The 22,317-nt window shown below is 40.3% G+C and overlaps 1 protein-coding gene across 1 annotated transcript in view; it reads right to left on the minus strand.

Annotated features, from left to right (window-relative positions):
- Nucleotides 1–8,652: 8,652 nt before the first annotated feature.
- The window catches only part of LOC133605863 (multiple PDZ domain protein), a 66,595-nt gene continuing 52,930 nt past the window's right edge, over nucleotides 8,653–22,317 (minus strand). The window contains exons 35-49 of the mRNA XM_061959185.1: nucleotides 22,233–22,316; nucleotides 22,080–22,166; nucleotides 21,923–22,009; nucleotides 21,719–21,864; nucleotides 15,564–15,647; nucleotides 15,063–15,256; nucleotides 13,767–13,781; nucleotides 13,424–13,571; nucleotides 13,268–13,354; nucleotides 10,922–10,997; nucleotides 10,694–10,854; nucleotides 9,944–10,048; nucleotides 9,500–9,594; nucleotides 9,255–9,378; nucleotides 8,653–9,181 (exon numbers count right to left, since the gene is read on the minus strand). Of these exons, the coding sequence (XP_061815169.1) occupies nucleotides 9,035–9,181; nucleotides 9,255–9,378; nucleotides 9,500–9,594; nucleotides 9,944–10,048; nucleotides 10,694–10,854; nucleotides 10,922–10,997; nucleotides 13,268–13,354; nucleotides 13,424–13,571; nucleotides 13,767–13,781; nucleotides 15,063–15,256; nucleotides 15,564–15,647; nucleotides 21,719–21,864; nucleotides 21,923–22,009; nucleotides 22,080–22,166; nucleotides 22,233–22,316 (1,640 nt within the window). The 3' untranslated portion in view covers nucleotides 8,653–9,034. The remainder of the gene's footprint in view (nucleotides 9,182–9,254; nucleotides 9,379–9,499; nucleotides 9,595–9,943; nucleotides 10,049–10,693; nucleotides 10,855–10,921; nucleotides 10,998–13,267; nucleotides 13,355–13,423; nucleotides 13,572–13,766; nucleotides 13,782–15,062; nucleotides 15,257–15,563; nucleotides 15,648–21,718; nucleotides 21,865–21,922; nucleotides 22,010–22,079; nucleotides 22,167–22,232; nucleotide 22,317) is intronic.

Genomic DNA, 22,317 nt, shown 5'->3' on the forward strand with positions numbered 1-22,317 from the left:
GGGCCAACACAGATAGACAGACAACTTTCACACTCACACACTAGGGCCAATTTAGTGTTGCCAATCAACTTATCCCGTTTGAAATGTCACATGTTAAAAATGTTTAAATATTAACTGTCAGTTTACTGTACTGTGCCAACTGTACTGCTATATGAGTATGTGTTTTCTATTGTTTCATTGAAAATAAAACAGAAAAGTCCATTTGGCTGTCATCTGTGTTAATTATCAGACACAATTGTGTCAAAGTCATGATTTTTTATTTCATGCTTGAAATAAGAAATTATTACTTTGAAAAAGCAGTTTTATACGCGTTGGTGACACAGCTTTGCAACACTTGATATTCTAGTTTCAAGCATGTTTTACTCAATATAGGTCATGAAATCTCAGCAACAAGCTGTAATATCTTACTGAGATAATGTAGGACCAAAACACTTAAAACAAGTAAAACACTCTAACATAAAATCTGCTTAGTGAGAAGAATTATCTTATCAGACAGAAAATAGGCAAATATCACCCTTATTTGAGATATTTAATCTCACTTAGATTTCAGTTTTTGCAGTGTGGGATCTAGGACCTGGGGGACGTCAATCAATGACGGACAGTTGAGTAGGTGCAGGTTTGCGGAGATTGGCTTGCAGCACGCCGAATGCCAGGTTGGCAGACAGCGTGCGAGATCCAGCTCTATTTAAATGGAGACCGTCTAGCCCAAAGAAATGGCGTCTCCCAAAGTTGTCGAAGTCGGCATTATGAAGGAGATATGTTTGGGGTGCCAAAATATTAGTTTTATGCCTTTACTTTGCTATTATATTTCATTTTCTTTATCACTTACGATTTTCATTGTATACATATGTTTTGTAAAACCATTAAACCCACTTCAAATGGACTCCAGTGTCAACACGCATCATACAAGAGACAAAGAGCCACTCGTTTCCCTCCAGCGACCACCAAGAAATGTGGCCGCAACACCCATCTTCAATGATTCTAATAAAAATAATTGGGTGTTTACAGTTTACATTTATTTTAGATGTTATCGCTTTCATACATGCTGAAATATGACACCTATGCTTTAAAGGTCGCAGCATTCTTTTAATTTGACAAAACCAATCTTCATTAACCTTTGGTCAGCGATCATGATTGACTACAGTTGACAGTTTCTCTTTGGAAGCAAAAAGGGATTTGTTTGACAACATTCAGAAAACCCTGAAAAGTTCAAATAAATGCCACTCACTCTAGCCAAGTACTTCCTTTGCTTTAATCGCATCCAACATTCAACCCTTCCCTTGCAACAGCTGTAAAACCACACCGCTGCTTTTTGTCCCGACTTGTCTCCGATTACTCCCAGCCCCCATGAACATTCCCCATGGGGATAGCCACCTGTCTTAAGTCCACTCCTGGGACAAATGAGGTCTTCTAACAGTCAGCTCTTTCTTTGTCTGCAAAGGACGGGCTGTTGGCGGGCGGGGGGGCTTTAACAGCCTGTCACTAAGAGCAGTGCAGCCGTGTGTCATAGTTATATGGTTGTGCAAGCGCTAAACACGCAGCCAATCAATAGTACAGTGCAGCTTTAAGGGACAGTCCAGCAATTATCACTTCCTGATAGCTGACCTAACGTTGTTCCAGCCGCCGCTGGCTCGCTTGTTAATGATTGCCCCCATGCGCTTGCCCGGTCACTGGCTCCCAGAAAGCTTCTCTGCTTATGCAGACGGATAGCTGCTCCATGCAACTGCAACATAAATGGCCGCTTGTACTGCTGATTTAGTAGATGTACTGTCAAGGACAAGATTACAAATTATTCGCTTACGATTGTCTTGCATGGTTCGCCACCCTGTGCCTTTAGGACGGGCTGTTCTCCTGTGATGCACAGTGTGTTCTGTACATTTGTTAAACACTTTCCTGCAGCCTCTTTTGTTCATGCTGTTATTTGTCAAACTCAAATATCGCTCTGTGGCTCTCTTTGTGAAATTCTGCTTCATCTTTTGAGAACATACTGTCTCTGCAGGTCCTTATGCTCAGTAACAATGTGCAGTATTTGCATTTTATTTTGATAGTTTATTTGAATTTGATTTGTGATTATATCAATTAAAAGAAATGAAAAATTGCAAAATTAATCAATATTTAAAGGCAGCACAGGGGTTAATGCATGTGCCTCACAATACAAAGGTCCTGGGTTCGACCCTGAGTCTTTCTGTGTGGAGTTTGCATGTTCTCCCCGTGACTGCGTGGTTTCCCTCGGGGTACTCCGGCTTCCTCCCACCTCCAAAGACATTCACCTGGGGATAGGTTGATTGGCAACACTAAATTGGCCCTAGTGTGTGAATGTGAGTGTGAATGTTGTCTGTCTGTCTGTGTTGGCCCTGCGATGAGGTGTCAACTTGTCCAGGGTGTACCCCGCCTTACGCCCGAATGCAGCTGAGATAGGCTCCAGCACCCCCCACGACCCCCAAAAAGGGACAAGCGGTAGAAAATGGATGGAATGGTTGGATGGTACCTGTTTTTGTGTATCTGGTATCCCAACCATGGAGGCACGGCATAGATTTTTCTAAAACAATCAAACGAGCTGTTTGGAATATGAGACTTTAAAAACGTAGTTTGCCTTAGTAACAATGTCCACTGATTTGACTATCGAGTTGCATGGTAGTGAGGTCTTGTTCCCTAAGATACCGAAATACAGACAGGAGAAGCAGCGTGAAGATAATAATCTTTTAATCCTCAAAAGACAAGGCAAAAAATCCAAAATCAAACATGCCTTTGGCACGGGAAACTCAAGGCTACTTAAGGCAAACCTTAATAAAGCAAACTTAAGGCAAGTCTTAATAAAGCACAACCGGTCTTACAGTAAATCATAATTTTCATGTCTTTTTCCCTTTTTTTCTTTCAACGCCTCTTCAAACATTTTTCAACAAATTTTAACCATTCCACCATTACAACATTCGTCTTGATTAGGACAATAAAACTTGGTATTTTTTAACCCAAAGAATTTCCAGTGTTTACAGTATTCAGGATTTTCAAAATATTGGACAATATAATTGGTACTCATTCCACAATTCTCACTTACAGTTGCCATTTTTATCCGCCTAAAAATAACCTTGACTGCAAGTAGATATTCCACACTATCAAAAAATATATTTGTGGTAGTAAAAATGGTAGTAAAAAAACTAAACATTTATTTAGTCTGAAATTGTCAAAAAAGCAATACTTTCGCTGTATTCCTTCCTTTAACATTCAAAGTTGGACATAAGTTTGACAGCTAGGCAGTTTTGCTTAGAGGATAAAATACATGCTTTTCTCCCCACTAATGTGGGTTCGAACCACGGAAAGGACCACAAAAAATGTTTACATCTATGAGTCATATAACAAAATAAAGGTTTTATTGTAAAGAAAAAAGATTGATTTATACCCGAAATTAGCCAAAAAGGTAGCTCTGTCGCACACACAATATTTTTGGAGCAAAGCGACAAACTGTTTTGAGAGCCTGGCAGTTCAATACCATGGTTAGCATGATTAACGTTGAAGCAGGAAGACCTAGTTCAAAATTCCAATCGCCCAATAACATGGACTGACCCACAAGGCTTAATATATCATATTCATTCTGGGATGCATACTTCCTTGGCTAATTTTGCAGCAAGTCTCATAGTTTAATTCCAACTATTATAACACACATTTTTCATTTCTAAATTCATAGCGTGTTGCAGTACAGTTTCCTATCTTCAACATTAAATGTTTACTACAATCACAGTAATTCTACATTCAAACCATTTCACAGATAAACTGTTTCCACCTTTCCTTATACATTCCACTTGCATTTAAACAAGCATTATTCAATATTCCAATCATTCCAACTGTACATTCAAACATATTATTATAATACTCTACCTTCCTTCTGCAATTCCTACCGGAATTGAATTTTCTAGTATTACAGTCTATTTAAATGTTTATGTACATACTACTGTTCTGGGCGAAATCTAGGACCTTGGGTACAAAATGCTGTGCCATCTGGTGTGTCTCAGGTGTGCTAGTAAGACAATTAGGTTCCTTGAATGCTTTGAATTATTTCAAGAAATTATTCATATAGAAGTTCCATTTTCAATTACTAATTTATTTCAAAAATACATTTAACTACTTGATTTGATATTGCAAATAAATACATTAAAATTGGGTTATCCCTGTTTATTTATTATCATTATACCGTATGCTATATTGTTCTTGGAGTGCAGGTGTGTCAAACTCGCAGGTGTGTCAAACTCGTTTTCATTGAGAGCCCCATGGCATTTCAGAAGCTCATTTGTAACAGTGAATATTATCGCCTCATGATATTATTTCACAATTGCCTATGCATTCGATTATTATAAGTTGTTAACATACTAACTTGCTTTGAAATCATAAGTCAGACTGACAAGCAGCTCTTAAACTATTTATTTTCATTTTACCAAAACAATGTTTGAACTATACTGTATGTTTATAAAATGTTTGTTGCATGGTCAGATAATAATACATTTTAAAAGACATGCATTATATGCAATCGGAAAAAAATTTGAAAGGACGAATACATTTAGCATGAACATTATTTCCAAGCTTTGGCGGGGCACATGAAACATGAGATCTGGCCCCTGGACCTTGAGTTTGACACCTGTGTTGTAGTGGCACACAGTAATTCCAATTCCAAAGAATTCCACGGCCATATAGTGATAAACGAAACATGATGAGACATAACTAGAGATAAGACTGCCATCTAATATTTAGTCTGGTGCTAAAACACTTGCACGTGAATTTACATGTGCGTGCAAGTCTGCTGGAAAGTTTCCTTTTTTTTTTTTCACATTGTTTGATGATTGTGTGCTTTCTCTATCAGGCGAGTGAGCGAATCAAACACCCCCTCGAGGGATCGCTATAATGCTGCGAGTACCCGCTTGTTGGGATGTGAGGTACAGTGCGTCGTAATGAATTTATCTCTTCCAGAGTCAAACTGTCTCCATCTTTTCTAACATCTTAACCGTCATACAAGCATAAAAATAAGCAAACCACGTTAAATTGTGTGTTCTGAATGTGTAGAAAGGAATCGTGCAGAGGGTTAGTTAAAAGGTTAGTTTTGTTTTTGTTTCTTTTTAGTCCAGATGTGTGTTTGTTTTAAAGCTCCACTTCCTGCATGTACTTCCTGGCTCCTGCCTCCCACAAGCTCGCCATAAAACAGATAAGCGCAAACATGTGGGATGTCGTCACCTTCTTTTGTTTTTTTTTAAGCCAAGCTAAACATCTGCAACAGTGGCAAGGCAGGCATCAATACAACTATCCAGTCTGTTCCAAAGGTTAACCAGTTGTTTGCTATTTGAAGGTAATAAGAGCAAGATGCATGGAAAAAAATCTAACCAAATAGAAAATAAAAATGAATAGATAATTAATATATAATTAAGTAATAATATTTATATTGGGTGATTCAGGCAATGCCATGGCGTCTTTGTTGCATCATTATAATTTATGTCACTGAAAAATGCTGTGCTAACATTTTGTGATTTATTGTAGTTTATCTGGAACGTGCTCGACAGTGCATCACATGTATACACTTTCACAATTGAACGTGTTCAAAGAGACGTAGAAAAAGCACATCTTTTTTATTCAATTTCTCCATGTCTCAGCCATTACTGACAGTTTGTTTCCTTCCTGTGTTTCAAGTGTACTAGGACAGTATTTTTTATCAAAAGAAAAAACGATTAAAAAAAAGTCTAATAGTAAAGGTATTAAAGTTTGTGGATAGCTTATTAAAAAATAAAATAATAAATGAATAACACCTATATGTCGAGTGAAAAAACTGAATGGAGCAAGATTGAAAAAGTGTATTGATTGACACTTGTTAAGTCTGTGCCTCTGACACTACAAGCTGTTATTAATGCCATAGGTGGTGTTTTTCATGATTCCATATTTTTTTCCTCAGAATTGAAGGTGCCATAAGTTTTTCCACAGTGCTTGATCTAAAAATGAAACTGTTAGACTACCACCATTCATTTTGTTGATTTATTTTAGTGTTTCTTCAAGCCAGAAAGTTACCATTTGAAATGACTATAGTTTTGTATCATGTCAGTTATTGGATTTTTGTCTACAACTGAATGAACACCATCCAAGGCTGGTGATTCCATAATTTCATGTCAGGGGCTGTATGCAGATGAAACTCAAAACATTTGAATATCGTGCAAACTAATATATGACATCGGCTCATAACATACAACTCAAGATATTTCAAGACTTCTTTTGGTATCATTTTGATGATAATTGCTTACAGCTTCTAAAAACCTCAAATTGGGGTTTTAAAACTGTTCAATTATACACGAATAAAAGCTTGAAATATTTCACTTTGCATGTAATGAGTTTATATCTTATATTACATTGAAGTTGAATTGCTAAAATGAATGGACTTTTTTTTGCGTTTCCCCTGTACTTATTGAACTGTACTGAATTGTACTGACAGTGCACTGCATTTTGCCATGTTTCTCTGTGTAAACACACACTTAGGCACTCAAAAGATCGAGTGTGAGTACAAAAGTGTGCATAAATCCCCCGTCGTAATTCATCTGGCCTCTAAAAGTGCCATCCTCCCAATAATGGCGCCCTTGACAAAAAAGGGGATTTATCGGTCTGCTCCACATACTTGAGAATCGACCCCGAATACCAAGCAAGCGCCAGAGACTTTAAACGTGTTTCCATGCCACTGTCAAAATCAATAGGATGCTCCTTTTTATAAACCGAGTCAATGATTCATTATTGAGCTAAAACTAATTCCCCACTGATGATGTCAGATTGAGGCGACAACCTCCACCACCACCCTTTGCAAACATCTCTTGCTGCATTGCTTCAGACACAGCTCATGAAGCCATTATTACACGCTGAGCCGTATCGCGCCTCAACCACATGGTGATGTCATTTCAAGCCGAAAGGTAAACATGCCGTGAGGAACAAGCAAAGGTGTGCTTAAGCCCTCTGAGTCCCGAGACTCCATGAAGTGCAGCTGCTCAACACTGTTTGTGATGCTAACATAGCGTTTAGCACCAAACATGCCCTTTGGTTGATTGTGCAAACGCCCTGCTTTGTCCTGCAATTACCAACACACCACCAGTGAGCACCCGAAAAATGTCATTCAATCCTTGTAGCCTTTTCCATATTTGGTAACGTGACACATCATTGCACGGCAGTATAAGAATGCTGCAATTTCTCAGATCACCAAACAATGGCATGTTGACACGGAGGAGGGTGGCGGGCTGGAGCCTATCCCAGCTGCCGTTTCCAAAACTTTCTATTCGAAATTTCAGCGGCCAGCTAAACTGTTGTTTTTACCAGTCTTAGATGGGTTTTAGCTTCTTCGCCTACCCCCACATCCCTAACCTTGTCTCTAAAACATATCTATATTTGTGTCTTTTATTCGACAATTTTATTGATTGGAGATGTCAGCATTGTGCAATTTTTTGTGTTTCATTTAAAAAATAAATACATCCGGTAATACATCTACACCAATGCTCAGCAGTTGTATGCTATGCATTGTTATTCCCTTCTTGTACTGAAAATGACCATACTGTGTGTGTCCTTTTGAAGGAAGGGATTTTGACGATACCTGCATGCGACTTGTCCAGGGTGTATGCAGCTGGGATAGGCTACAGCCACCCCCCGCGACACAGAGAGGGACAAAATGGATGGATGGATGTCATTTATCAACATATTGTACAATTTAGGTATTTTATCATAACATTCCCTTACATAAACAGCTAATGTGTGTATTTTATCATTCATATTTCTATTTTCAAAAACTATAAAAATATAGTTGATTTCCAATAAAATTGCATTCATTTTGCTGAATGTTCCCGCAGTCGTCCTCATGCAGAACATGTCAGACCGGTTGCATGGCCTCCCATCAGGGCCGTAGTGGAGTATTCGCTGTCAACGACTCATCGCGTTCTCATCATCACTTGATGACTTTCACCATTAGACGCCAATGATGAGTCATGAAGACGCCGGGTGTCAAACATGTTAGTCAGCACTTTGTGTGGCAACTTGGAAGTCTTGTTCCTGGGATTGTTTGCCGTAGAAGGCTTGGCTTGTGTTACAATACAACTTCAATCAGCTAGCCTTGTCCTGACTTGCCTTGAGTAAACAAAACTATCCTATCTGACTTCCTGATGATGGGGGCGTCCCCGCTACCCATGAGGCCAGCAACAGGCGCTCGCTCGCAGCTGTTTAGTCTGACCTTGAGGTGAAGGAGCCGCCGAATAAACCTGTTCTTGTTGTTTTCATAGCCAAATGAATCAGAACCAGCCCCATGTCTAATTGGACATAACTATGCCCCCCATGCAACTAAACTACATGCTGATTTGTGGCGCCCCCTATGGGTGGTGGTCCCAATGCTTTACAACAGGTGTGTCTAAAGTGTGGCCCGCAGCTAATTTTTTATGGCCAGCCACAAATTCTAAAGAGAAAATAAACACTACACAAAAAAAACCCAAAGAAAAATGCAACTGGCCCAAACCCTCCCAAAAAGGCAACCTGAAACCAAAATGGCGAATTAACTGTACTGTGTATGGCCGTTGGTGATTTCTGTACGTCCTGTCATGTATAGATACAAGTCAGTACATATAAGTAGACAGAAGTTAAAATAGACAATGAAATTCAGAAAAATATAATTCAACAAGGTCACTTTTTATTCAAATTCTGCATGAATAAATTTGATTCTGTCACTCGGACATTTCTAGAATCACATAAAAAGGTGATAAGACTATACACTAGACGACATAAATGTCTAATAATGATATTTTTATGGAATACTGATCATAACAGCATAATAGCCTCATCTATCACACTGTTTTTTTTTTATGTATTTGTAATAATACTTGTGTAAGAAAAGGGATCCAACACTGACAGAATACATCATCATCAGTTCGGTCTTGGTTTGTGGTCTCCAGTGTGCTGTCATCATCAATTTACGTGAAAATAATTTGAAAAAAGAAATGAAGTCACAGTCAAAATGGAGAAAATACTTTGGTCACGAAGACTGTCTAAATTAGGACAGCACAGTGAGGGTGACACTGCCTTTGGTCCTTTTCAGGATACCGACGGCTTCCTCATGAGTGACGCCCTCCAGTGGCTGCCCATTCACGGCCATGATCTGGTCCCCACGCTTCAGGCGGCCGTCGTCTGCCGCCGCCCCCTTTGCAAACACACAAAAAGACGGCGATTAGTTACCCATGGTCCGCTGTATAAAACAAACGCCTGGCGCGTACCTTTCCGAAAACAGTTTTCACGTAAATTGGCAGATCCCCATGGGGGCTGCCGTAGCCTCCGACGATACTGAAGCCCAACCCATCAGGTCCTCTCTCCAGAGTGATTGTCTTATATTGGGGTGGGCTGATGGCGACACAGTGAGACTTTTAAACACTCACCTAGACCCCCACCCCTGCTCGAGTACTGGTGTATTATTTTGTCAATGATCGACATTATTTGCACACATTATGCAGCAGGTTCAAACCTGAGCTCATCCTGAAAGATGCAGCTAGCTGTGAGGCCCCCAGTCGCTTGATCATGAGCTGGACCGGTCACGGTGTTATCGCCACCTGCCACCACCTTTAAAAAAAACAACAACAAAAAACAGATTGCACTGCGTACGTATATACCGTATTTTCCGCACTATAAGGCGCACCGGATTATAAGGCGCACCGTCAATGAATGGCCTATTTTAAAACTTAGTTCATATATAAGGCGCACCGCATTATAAGGCGCACCGCATTATAAGGCGCATAGAATAGATGCTACAGTAGAGGCTGGGGTTGCGAGACCTGTTGTGGCTCAATATTGGTCCATATGCACCGGATTATAAGGCGCACTGTCAGCTTTTGAGAAAATTGGAGGTTTTTAGGTGCGCCTTATAGTGCGGAAAATACGGTATTAGGATATGAATGTAGGGTTGTCTAGCCTGCAGCTTTATCGTCCCCGTGGCGTTCTTGAGGAGCATGACGGCTTGCGAATGGCTCATGCCCTCAGTCGAGGTTTCGCCAATACTGACGATCCGGTCCCCGACCTATAGGAGAATATTGTACACCTTAGTACTATGCAGCAGGATTAAGCACATGCTTTTATCTTTATTGTTTTATTCTAATTAATTTATTACATTTTATTTTATTTTATTTATAGTTTTACATTTAAAAAAATCAGAAGCAAGGGTTGTACGTATATATTTTTTATGTAGTCCAGGCATTTGTAGTTATTTTGTTTAACTATTGTTTATAGTTAAAAAAATTACCATTAATTTTATCAAGTTATTAAAAAAAACAACATTTTATATTTCAAAATATTTATTTTGCATCTAAGGATTTGTATTTTTTATTCTAATTATTTTATAAAATGTTACTTTAGTTTTTTATTTATTTTACCTGATTAAAAAAAAAATCTCAAGACTGAATTTGTTTTTGTATAATACGCTAATATAATTCACTGTATTGTTCCACATGGAACAACAGCAAAATATATTCACATGCTTCATGAGGCTACATTGTTGAGTTCAATGAGTCCTTCTGTCAGCGGCAGCATCTGCATTCGAGAGTGGGCGATTCATTAGCCCCCTCTGGTCTGTGTCGCACAGGACGGCCTTTGTCAACGCCGCCAAAAAATTGTGGGGGCTCCCGGTTTGCACATTTGCAAGCCAAATGAATTGCAAATTCCGTACCTTCAGATTTTGGGTCTGCGCCGCCAGGCCGACGGGGTTCATCATGGCAATAAAGATGGGGATGTCACCCAGGGGGCTGCCCACACCGCCTGCAATACTGACCCCGAGGGAGTCGCTGGGGCCTTTAGTGAACTCCACCGTTCTTACTTCGTCTTGGTGCTCTGGAAGCAGAAAACCTTTGAGTGTTTGTCCTGCTGGGTGACATTTCTACTTCAGAAGGATGCTTACCTTCTTGACTAGCACACCTCTTGTTGGGACCACTTCCAGAGTCTGAGGTCACCTTGGAGCTGCTTGGTTCACCTATCTGAAAAGACAGAAATCAGTTGGAAAACATTTTAATGTTCACATTTTATGATGCACTTTCTGGGCAAGAGTCAGTTCGTCCAGCAACTAATTTTCCTGTGTCAGTCCACCTCCTGTAGTTCCACGGCACTGATAACAAGGCAGGTTCTCAGACATAGTCCCCAAAAGAGGTTTGGGCAGTAAATCTTTACCACGATAGTCTTTGGACAAAAGTCTTGGGCCTATTGGTATTTCTTACTTTTTCAAACCCCCTTGTACGAAGTTTTGAAGTCAAGTTTTCTACTATTAGTCACTTGGAGGGTCAGGCAATAGGCTCCACCCCAAAATCTTAGCACACATTTTGGACCTATTGGGGCCAGCAGGAACTTTTTGGCAGAACTCTCGGACCTTTAGTTAGTCCTATAGTTAGGGGAGCCCTGGGACCTTTTGGAGTGAGATGGCCTTTTTTGGAGGAATCTTGGTGCCTTTATGTGTTAAGATATTTTTAGAAGAGCCCTGGGACCTTGGACTTTCTTGGATCTAAGTAGATAAACCCCAATCGCTTTGAGGCCAATGCTGGTGAAAATGTGTCCCGGAAATTCCAAGCACGAATTATAAAAATGCCCCGAAAAAGACAGCGGGCATGTTTCCAGTATGTGTTTATTGTAATAAACAGTCAAACTGAGCATTTATTAATCAATCAATCAATGTTTATTTATATAGCCCTAAATCACAAGTGTCTCAAAGAGCTGCACAAGCCACAACGACATCCTCGGTACAAAGCCCACATAAGGGCAAGGAAAAACTCACCCCAGTGGGACGTCGATGTGAATGACTATGAGAAACCTTGGAGAGGACCGCATATGTGGGTAACCCCCCCTCTAGGGGGTTTACCCTGTACCTTAGCCACACTTAATCCAGAGTAACTAGTAGCTTAGTTTACTACACATTCCAAGCAGCTTGCCCATCACTGTCCATGGGCACCTCCTCCAGACATGCCTAAGCGGTATGAGAACCTTGGGTAAACTGAGGGCCCGTCTGGAAAGACTATGTCTCACAGTAGACCTGGGAAGGCCTCAGTATCCCCAATTTGTGGAACTACAAGAGGTGGTCAAACATTGGAAAAACTTAAGACTGCGGTCAGAAGAAAGTGGATAGATGGGCCAAAGGAAAAGAGCAAAACATTTGTCTCACAAAACAGACATGAACAAATTCCATCTTTACATGAACAGTACTGTAATCAATAGAAGTGAACATATGTTTGTGCCAAGACTGGAATCCTATGTAACTTTTGTACCAGTGTTAACTAAGGGTGATCGGTATTGACACTTTCCTCCCTGAGTGGTTTGCTCACACAGCTGTGCACTGTCAGGTTAGCGAGAACAAAACCCAACATTTATAATATGCTAAAAATAATGTAAATTCAATAAAAGTACCGTTAAGTGGCCTATTGATGCGCCCTGGAAGAAACACAGTTATTTAATCAAACCGTGCATCAAAATACTGAGTTTATGGAGTGCAAGGTTTTATTTTGGAAGCCCTCCTAAAATGACATCATTTTACCTTCTAGTTGAGTTCACATGCCTGCAGTAAATGTTTTCATGCTCTCCTCATGTGGTTTCTGCCACCGCTGATTTTGCATCCTGGCTGTGATGACCTTCCCTATCTTGTCTCTGATTGGCCTGTACTTAATGTTTGCCCTAACCTAGCCAATCGTGACTCATCATACGTAAACCAACCAATCATCATTGCATTTCTCTGTATTTTTTTTGCACCCAACCTTTCTTCTCTCTCTCTCTCTTCTTTTGTAGCACGTAGAGTTTGAGTGATGCAACTATGCTATGCGGGGTCTAAAAATAGGTAAGCTACAGGGATCGCTACTGGTTCAAAAAGGAGCGTAGCTACCGCCACGCTACCGGGAAATGTAGTTAAGCTACATAGCAACAATGCCCATGGAGCATGACTGAGCTCCTCGCGCTATTTCTTAAGGATGCCCCTGGACAGCCTGTGGAGGAAGCTAATTTGAATCTTCACTACAGCAGTCCCATACAGCTCTGCACAGATTCATTTGTCAATCTCACAATCTTCTAGACAAGATTCTTGGGTCCACTCTAGATACCTAAATTTCTCTGTCTTGGGCCACCTCCTGTACTTCCACCTATATCAAGGCCTTCCCAGTAAGGCTGGAGACACAGTACCTCTAGTTGGTCTAAGGTCTACCCTCCTCTCGGTTGGACACTTCCGAACACAATATTTTTCTAGCTGGTGTCTGTGTGAAGTAAGTAAGATCACCTGGCTACTTTGAGACAACCTCCGTTCCGAGTGGAAGGGTCCGGCTTTAAACCTCCCGACATCCATCTTCAGAGAACCCACACAGCACTGCCACCGGGGGACAGAAAATGACAATGAGAAGATGTTACTTTCGAGTGGAACCCTTGTCTAAAGTACCTTGAGAAGAGCGGCGACGGCTTCCTGGGTGGCGGACCGGACATCTTCGCTGTTGACCGTCAATATCTGGTCGCCTTGCATGAGTCGACCATCCGTATCCGCCAAGCCTCCTTTGACAATGTCGGACACAAATACCCCTGTGTCGTTCCTACCATATAGAAACATTTCATCTGTGATTAGAGGATACTTCCTGAAATAGTTCAACTAAAAAACTATATCGTTTGGAAGGAATAGGTTGCACCTAACAAGAAACAAGCTTTTTTTGGGGGGGTGGGATAAGTGGTATTTTAATCTGCTCTACCTATTAGCATGTATACTACATTGAACGTCATCATGGTTTTACCTTTGGTCCCGCGATCTGAAGCCCAAAAGAAAAATGGGACATTTTGTTGTGAGTTTTCAACACATTGGACACCAACTATTTCTGAAATATATGACCCAATGCGATAGAATCGCTGCTGTCTGACGAAGGACCGTAACATTTGGTAAGTAACGAAGAAAAAATGTTAACGGTGTTTCGTGTCACGTATTTATTTTAGGTGGGAATGGCAGAATAATTTCTGATAAATCAAGAGATCTGTTAGTATCCTTATGCACTGATTAAGTCAACTTTATGTACAGTATAGGTACTAGGGCTGTCAAAGTTAACGCGATAATACCGCGCTAACCATAAGTTCCTTTAACGGCGCAACATTTTTTAACGCTAATGCGTCCTGACTCCTTTTTGACCCTTGGTCCATTCTGTAGTATGGGAAAACGTAATGGCGTTCAGTTAATGTTGAGCCACATGCGGGAAAATAGCAAGCAGAAATGCACAACAAAAATGGTACATTATGGAAATCCCAGATCCAAAGCCATGACAAGCCAATTTTATCTTTGATCGCCTTGAGATGACATCATTAGAGAAAACGCAAGCTGGCGCGCTTTGCCGCTTATTGTAGAGAGGAGGAGCTTCACTTCTGTGTTTGGATTACAGTTAGATACATTGAAAACATAAAATGTAGATTGTTACACTAACTGCCTTAGTAAGATGGGGTAAAAGCTCAGCACAGAGGAAAGACCAAGGCAGGAAGTTTTTAATATTGTTTATTCTTGTCGCGACGTCAAAAAATGTCAAAACACCTCTTTTCAAACCAATCACACAGTTTCGGCTTCACAATAATAGCGCTTCACTTCCGGTCTAACTACATAAGAAAATAAAAAATTGTCTTGCATTACGATCATGCTTTGTCAAAGATATTTTGTAATGTAATGTAAAATAATATCTATCTGCGATTAATCACAACAAACCATGAAATGTGCAATTAATCGCGATTAAATATTTTAATTGATTGACAGCCCTAATTAGTACACTTTAGTGCAATTAAATCTAAAATGTCTAATTACAATTGCCATACAATGAGATACATAGTTACAGTATCTCTGGTATTAGTTTATATATCCAAGCTCTACTGTAGCAAATGACACATTTCCACCAAGAGTCCAGTTTGGTGTAGTAAAGCAGATACAATGACGTTTCCACTAAGCGTTCAAATCGATTCACGACAGTCAAGCTGATGCTATGACATGTTTTGTTTTTTTAAATGTCCCTCGTAAACATATTGCTAACTGCAGTGCAGTTCTTTTTTGATGAGGTTACCTCCTCCCAACGATGCTAAGTCCCAGTCCCTGTCCAGGCCTCTTGTGCAGCTCCACGGTGAAGGAGTCCCACAAGTCCTCCTCCTTGTACTGGGCCTCGTCCCTGTAGACGCTTAGCCGGACCCCCTGTGGGGTTTGGCGGAGCACGTTTATGGCGTCATCATGGCTCGCGGTGCGCAGGTCGATGCCATTCACCTGTGTTACACAAACGTGCAGTCATTTCAGATAAAACTACACATTTTCCCTCAGCCTTTCCTGAGAAAGATCTTTGCGTGACAGGAAACAAAGGGTCAGGACTATTCAGTCCTATGGGTGTGTGTGTAATGACTGACCTCCACCCCTGACAACAAAGCCTTACACCATTGGATACCACATCTTGGATTCTGTTTCCATTAATCGTGTCAGTTCTATCCTCAGTTCCCTTCGACTGTATTTGATACTCAACTAAACCTCAGGCATGAATGGAAACGCCTCGCTTTATTTTTTTTCTTGAAAAGCGCACCTCTAGAATTTGGTCTCCGGCCCAAAGTCTGCCGTCCTTGGAGGCTGCTCCTTCTACGTAGACCTCATGGATGATGATGGCTCCCTGATGCCAGAGATAGAGTAAAAAGTAAGCATAGTTAGCATTTATTTAAAGGAAACAAGTACACAATGACGGGAATGGACATAATCCATATAAAATGTATATAAATATAAATAAACATCCACCATTGCAGCCAATAAAGATGATGTGATGTAACTACGTTAGTCTGCTGTTTAAAGAAGTATGTAATTTAACAAAAGTTCTACCCCCCTTACGGCACAACTCTTCTGGGTTGCAATACAACACTGGTATTGAAACAGGAGTTCAGAACATTCCACATTAAAATGGATAACAACAAAATATGTTGACATTAATACATATTTGATGATACATAGATGATCAAATAATAAGACTTACTCAGAGTTATATTTAAGAAAGATAAAACAAGTTTGCACTGAGCGGCTTGGAGACAGCAAGAGACTGTTACAATTATATTTATCTTCTTTTGTTGAGAAGACATGTTTTACATTCTTGGGCAGCAGGTTTGCTTTATGCATAATTTTAGCTGTTTGGAACTACTAAATCGCTGAGTTTCAATATTTTTGATTCAATAAATAAATGGTTTGTATATGTTCTCTATATCCAACATTATGTATTATCCTAATTGACCTGTTTTTTAACACAGTTTGTGAATGATGCATACTTTTGTAGTTATGTCCCTGTATTTCTACACAATAACTCCGATATGACTACACTAGTGATCAGCAGAGAATATGAAGGGATTTTTGGTCTAGAATATTTAATTACTTTATTCATTATATTATATTTCTTTCCACTTTATGTTTTACATTGCTACAAGAGATTTTCAGATCATTTTTATCATCTATTATTACACCCAAAAATGTTATTTATTTTACTCTTTCAATGTCTACTCTGTCTATTTAGGGCCAGAACAGCGGAGCAAGCCTTATAGAAATTTCTGTGTTTTTGCTTCTGTGCGTTTGGATGCCTTTTTAAGGCCCGAAAGGTCCCCATATTTAAAAAATTATAATTTTGTGGTCCCAAAAGTGAAGTTTCAAAATTGGCTCTCTTGCGCCACCTTTAAAATTAGAAAAAAACAACCCCTCCTACCAAGTTTCACGTATCGACACAAAAATGGCAAGAGACGTCTATCACGACGGGACACACATAAAAATCTCAGAAACTCATACCTAAAAACGAACAGGAAGTTGGCCATCTTGATTTTCGTCTTCTAGTTTTCAGCAAAAAAAAAGGGGTCATACTTTTACGAACTCCTCTTTAGGACTTTGACCAAATGAGTTGTGGTTAAAATTACAGATACATAGGCGATGATGTATTGCAAACAAATTGATCCTATGTCAAAACATGTGGGCGTGGTATGGTGCCAAACTTTGCTCTGATGGGTTTTGGGCATTTTTCGGGGGGACTTCGACCAAATGAGTCGCGTTGAAAATTACAGATACCACATATATAGGTGATGATAAATTGCTAACAAATTTTGCCTACGCCATAAGTTGTGGGCGTGGCATGGCGCCAAACATTGCTCCGATGATTCGCCACAAACCACGAAACATTAATAACTCGGCTCCACAAATTCAGATCTTGATCTTATTTGGTAGAGATGATGATGACACCCTGAGGTGCTCGATGGGTCAGTACCAGAGGTGGGACCAAGTCATTGCTTTGCAAGTCACAAGTAAGTCTCAAGTCTTTGCCCTCAAGTCTCGAGTCAAGTCCCGAGTCAAGACAGGCAAGTCCGAGTCAAGTCCAAAGTCAAGACTGGAAAGTCTCAAGTCAAGTCCCAAGTCCTGCATTTTGAGTTTCGAGTACTTTCAAGTCGTTTTAACCACAGACTAATGTATTTACACAGATTGTGTAGGCTTTTAAAACACTGTATTTATTTATTAAAACAAGTGCATTTGAAATTGCAGGGAAAAAGATAGTGGTGACATTGCACTTCAAAATAGCACTATTAACCAGTCATTTTAAACATGTAACTCATTCCTTTACAGAATAAACACATTTGAAAAAACAAGTGCAACTGTACTTATTTGCACAAAAGTGTTAACATTGTATTTCCATGGCATATTGCATTGTAACTAGTTCCACAGCAGTTTATATCCTGTTCTTACCTTATCTCATTGATCTCATCTCATACTGTATGTGTGTTGATGTGTGCGTACACATGAAAAACATAACAAATATATGAACATAACAATGAACAGAGTTGTACTTTTTAGATGTCAGGGCCCTATGCAGTATGCACACATATTCTTAATATAGTATACATTTTAACTGACCTTTATTTGACTATGTTTGTCTTTTTGTAGGTGGCTAAAATACACGGTGCTGCTGACCGCCGTCTAACGTTACGTTACTGTGTGTGATACATTGACTAACGTAATGTTACTGTGTGTGATACATTGACTAACGTTACGTTACTGTGTGTGATACATTGACTAACGTAACGTAATGTTATGTGTAGGTATGTGTAGGTATGTGTTATGTGTTATGTGTAGCACCGACCCTGCCCCCCTCTACATCAACGGCGAGCGTGTAGAGAGGGTCCACACCTTCAGGTACCTTGGAGTCCACATCTCTAATGACTTCTCCTGGACAGTCAACACCACATCAATCATCAAGAAGGCTCAGCAGCGGCTACACTTCCTTAGAGTCCTCGGGAAGTACAACCTGAAGCCTGACCTGCTGCTGACCTTCTACCGCTCGTCCATCGAGAGCCTGCTGACCTACTGTATTACGGTATGGTACGGCAGCTGCACTGCAGCAGACAGGGAGAGGCTGCAAAGAGTGGTCAAGACGGCTCAGAAGATCATCGGCCGCCCTCTCCCCTCTCTGACGGACATCTACACCTCCCGCTGCCTCAACAGAGCCAGTGCCATCATCAAAGACAGCACCCACCCTGGCTCTGACCTGTTCCACCTGCTGCCCTCTGGGAAGCGCTACAGGTGCATTAAAACCAAAACAAACAGGCTAAAGAACAGCTTCTTCCCCAGGGCCATAACCATCCTGAACGGACTGCCCCATTGTCCCTCATAACTGCCTTCTCTTTGGTGCAATAACCCATTCCACCAACCACCCTGTTTTTGTTTTGTTTTTTCATGTATATATTCATTTCACACCATATTCATTGCACTTCTACATTTTTTTATTTTTTTATTTTTTTAAATTTTTATATATTTGCACATTGTTTTTCTAGCATGCACACATCGCACTGTATGGAATGGCCTCAATCTCGTTACCTTGCGTAATGACAATAAAGCTGATTCTGATTCTGATTCTGATTCTCATGCAACCCTGCTTAAAAAAAAATCACTTGACAAAAAGTATGAATAAGGTAGCGAACTGCAGTGGACGCAATAGATTGCCGTGTTTGCAACGTAATGTTACTGTGTGTGATACATTGACTAACGTTACGTTACTGTGTGTGATACATTGACTAACGTTACGTTACTGTGTGTGATACATTGACTAACGTAACGTTATGTGTAGGTACCTCATGCAACCCTGCTTAAAAAAAAATCACTTGACAAAAAGTATGAATAAGGTAGCGAACTGCAGTGGACGCAATAGATTGCCGTGTTTGCAATGACGTTATAACCATAGACATCTTATAAGTAGACGCAGCATTGGTTGCTGTGACGTGAGCAATTTGGCCGCCATCTTGAAGTGGTGATGAGGAGCCGGCGAGCAGCCGAAACTGACAATTGACAGGTAGAAAACAAAGATGGTGTTCAGCGTTTTCCTGCTCAAATGAGCGGACTGTTGAAAATAGGAATCAGGGGATTACTTTTCACAAGTAAGATTTAACATTAATGTACTATTGGTTGTATTTTATGAAAATAATATTACCACAGAGTTGAGAAGGAGCAAAGATCTTCAATATTTGTATGTGAAAATCACAAATAAATCTTCTGGGGGAGGATGACCCCCCTACAGGGGTTTGGTTTACAAACTTTCAGCCCCACCTAAAACAAAATTCACCAGCCGCCACTGATTATGATGCATTCTCATTTTAGGCAAAGTATAAGACAATACTTTCTTAACACTATAATTGTAACCAGGAGTAAGTCTTCAAGTAACAATATTCAAATACTAACATTGTTGGGTAAAACAGAATTTGGTTTTATTCTGAATCCAGTGAAACAGATTGGTGGTTTTAGCTGATACAAAGACTTTCAGGTGTTTATATATATTTAAGTATTTGGCAGACGCTTTTATCCAAAGCGACTTACATAAAAAAATACATATAAAACAATCACTGCAAACATTATCATTTAAGGGAAGAATGTAATACAAAATATCAATACAAAGTGTCAAGACAGAATAAACTCTCTGCTGCTGAAGCAACAGAGATACAGTCTATAGATATATAGCTATCTAATGTAATCATACATTGTTTATGTAGGATATACACATGTGTATATATAACCTAATCATATTGTTTCTTCAACTTAAAAATAGCTTACCGTTTTTTTCCCCCTTCTCAGGGATTATATTCCCAGTTTTGATCTCGGACGTCTGGTCACTTATAGCGTATAAGAATATTATATTACTGTTAAGCAAACTATGAATAATAAAACATGCCAAAACATGTGTCTGTTATCATAGCTACACGTATGACAAAAAAGGGGGTGAAAATCAGTGGTATTCAGTGAGGTAAGATGAATTAAATGCGCTGACAGTTCATTGCTCCTGCCAAATGAATTGCACTGAGTGGAGCGGATCACCACTCCAAGATGGCGGCCACGCGTCTCGTCTGAGTCAGTAGGCAGTAGCGCTCCATGCTGCGTCTACTTATAAGATGTCTATGGTTATAACGTTAGCAGTGAGTTTGCAGCCTCACTGATTTAACTACACAGCAAATAAAAGTCACGTTACTTAGCCAATAAACATTATCTTACATTCAAAACTTACCCTTCTTTGTGCAACTTCAAATGTCGAACGAAGTTGGAAGTTGTTGCGTCTCCGTCTGTAATATTCGAATAGCGTGATTTGCATACGGCAATTCGTTTTTTGTTGACCAAGTCGTAGTTTTTATACCCGAACGGAACCAACTTTGGCATAATTGTTTCTCACTGGCACGTTGGTGGACAACTCTTGTTCATTGGTTGTACTGCAATTTGATTGGATGAATGCTGTGTGATGAAAACAACGTAGACCTAATTTGATTGGCTGTTGTACTGAGAGCACACCAGCTGACAGGAACAACACGCTGATCGACACAGACGAAGAAAATGAAAAATACGGAGCGCTCCCAAATAACTTTTTAAGCTTTGGATTTTGGGGAAAGTGGCAAGTCATGTCAAGTCAAAAGGCTCAAGTCCAAGTGAAGTCACAAGTCATTGATGTTAAAGTCTAAGTCGAGTTGCAAGTCTCTTTACATTTTGTCAAGTCGAGTCTAAAGTCATCAAATTCATGACTCGAGTCTGACTCGAGTCCAAGTCATGTGACTCGAGTACACACCTCTGGTCAGTACCTGTTCCTACCTGCTTGTAGTGGGTGGAGCCTAGAAGCAAAAACTGCCTCACGCCATACTAAACTGATGGGTGATGATACATTGTAAAACATTATTTGCAACGTTACCATGGACGCCCCTGCTTATTTCAGCAAGACAATGCCAAGCCACGTGTTACATCCACGTGGCTTCATAGTAAAAGAGTGCGGGTACTGGACTGGCCTGCCTATAGTCCAGACCTGTCTCCCATTGAAAATGTGTGGCGCATTATGAAGCCTAAAATACCACAACGGAGACTCCCGGACTGTTGAACAACTTAAGCTGTACATAAAACAAGAATGGGAAAGAATTCCACTTTCAAAGCTTCAACAATTAGTTTCCTCAGTTCCCAATCGTTTGAGTGTTGTTAAAAGAAAAGGTGATGTAACACAGTGGTGAACATGCCCTTTCCCAACTACTTTGGCACATGTTGCAACCATGAAATTCTAAGTTAATTATTATTTGCAATAAAAAATAAAGGGTTTGTAATTTATGACACTAAATTCTGGGTGGGTCACCTGCTGCAGCATGTGAGCCATTCAGAAAAAAATGTTGCGTTGTAAAATTCGTAAACTAGATAAGTGGTCGTTCCACCTACCAGCAGGGTGTCGCATCCTCCTACAATGCTGAGCCCGAGTCCAGTCCGCCCTTTGGAGATGTCGATGGTGGTCTCGCAGCCCGGGATGATGGGGCATGTGGCTGGGTCGCAGGTTAGTGTAGAAGGGGTCGATGAACGGCTCTGACCTTAAAACAACATAGTTTAGCATCATTTGATTACATTTAATTTAATAAGATAACTCACCTGTGGCTGTTTCCAGTTGACAAAGCACACTAGATATGCTGCCGAGGCCTTCTTCTAGGTTGTCTTGAGTTGATAAATGGCTATGACCTTAAAAAAGAACACAATTTATTGGATGGGTCCTTAGATTAAAAAGCCTGAAGCAAGAAAGATGATTTACTGGTGGTCGTTTCCGGTTGACAAAGCCCGCTGGGTAAGCAGGCGAAGCCTTCTTCTGGGTTGTTTTGAACCGACGACTGGCTATGACCTTTAAAAGAAGAGTTTATGTATGTGCCTTTTAATTCATCACTGTGAATAAGGGAAGATGACTCACTCGTAGCTGTTTCCAGTTGACAAAGCACGCTGGATACGGTGGTGTGGCCTTGTGGGTCGTTTTGAACCAATGAAAAGCTATGACC

This window comes from Nerophis lumbriciformis, linkage group LG05 (assembly GCF_033978685.3).
Source record: "Nerophis lumbriciformis linkage group LG05, RoL_Nlum_v2.1, whole genome shotgun sequence".
Classification (NCBI taxonomy): domain Eukaryota; kingdom Metazoa; phylum Chordata; class Actinopteri; order Syngnathiformes; family Syngnathidae; genus Nerophis; species Nerophis lumbriciformis.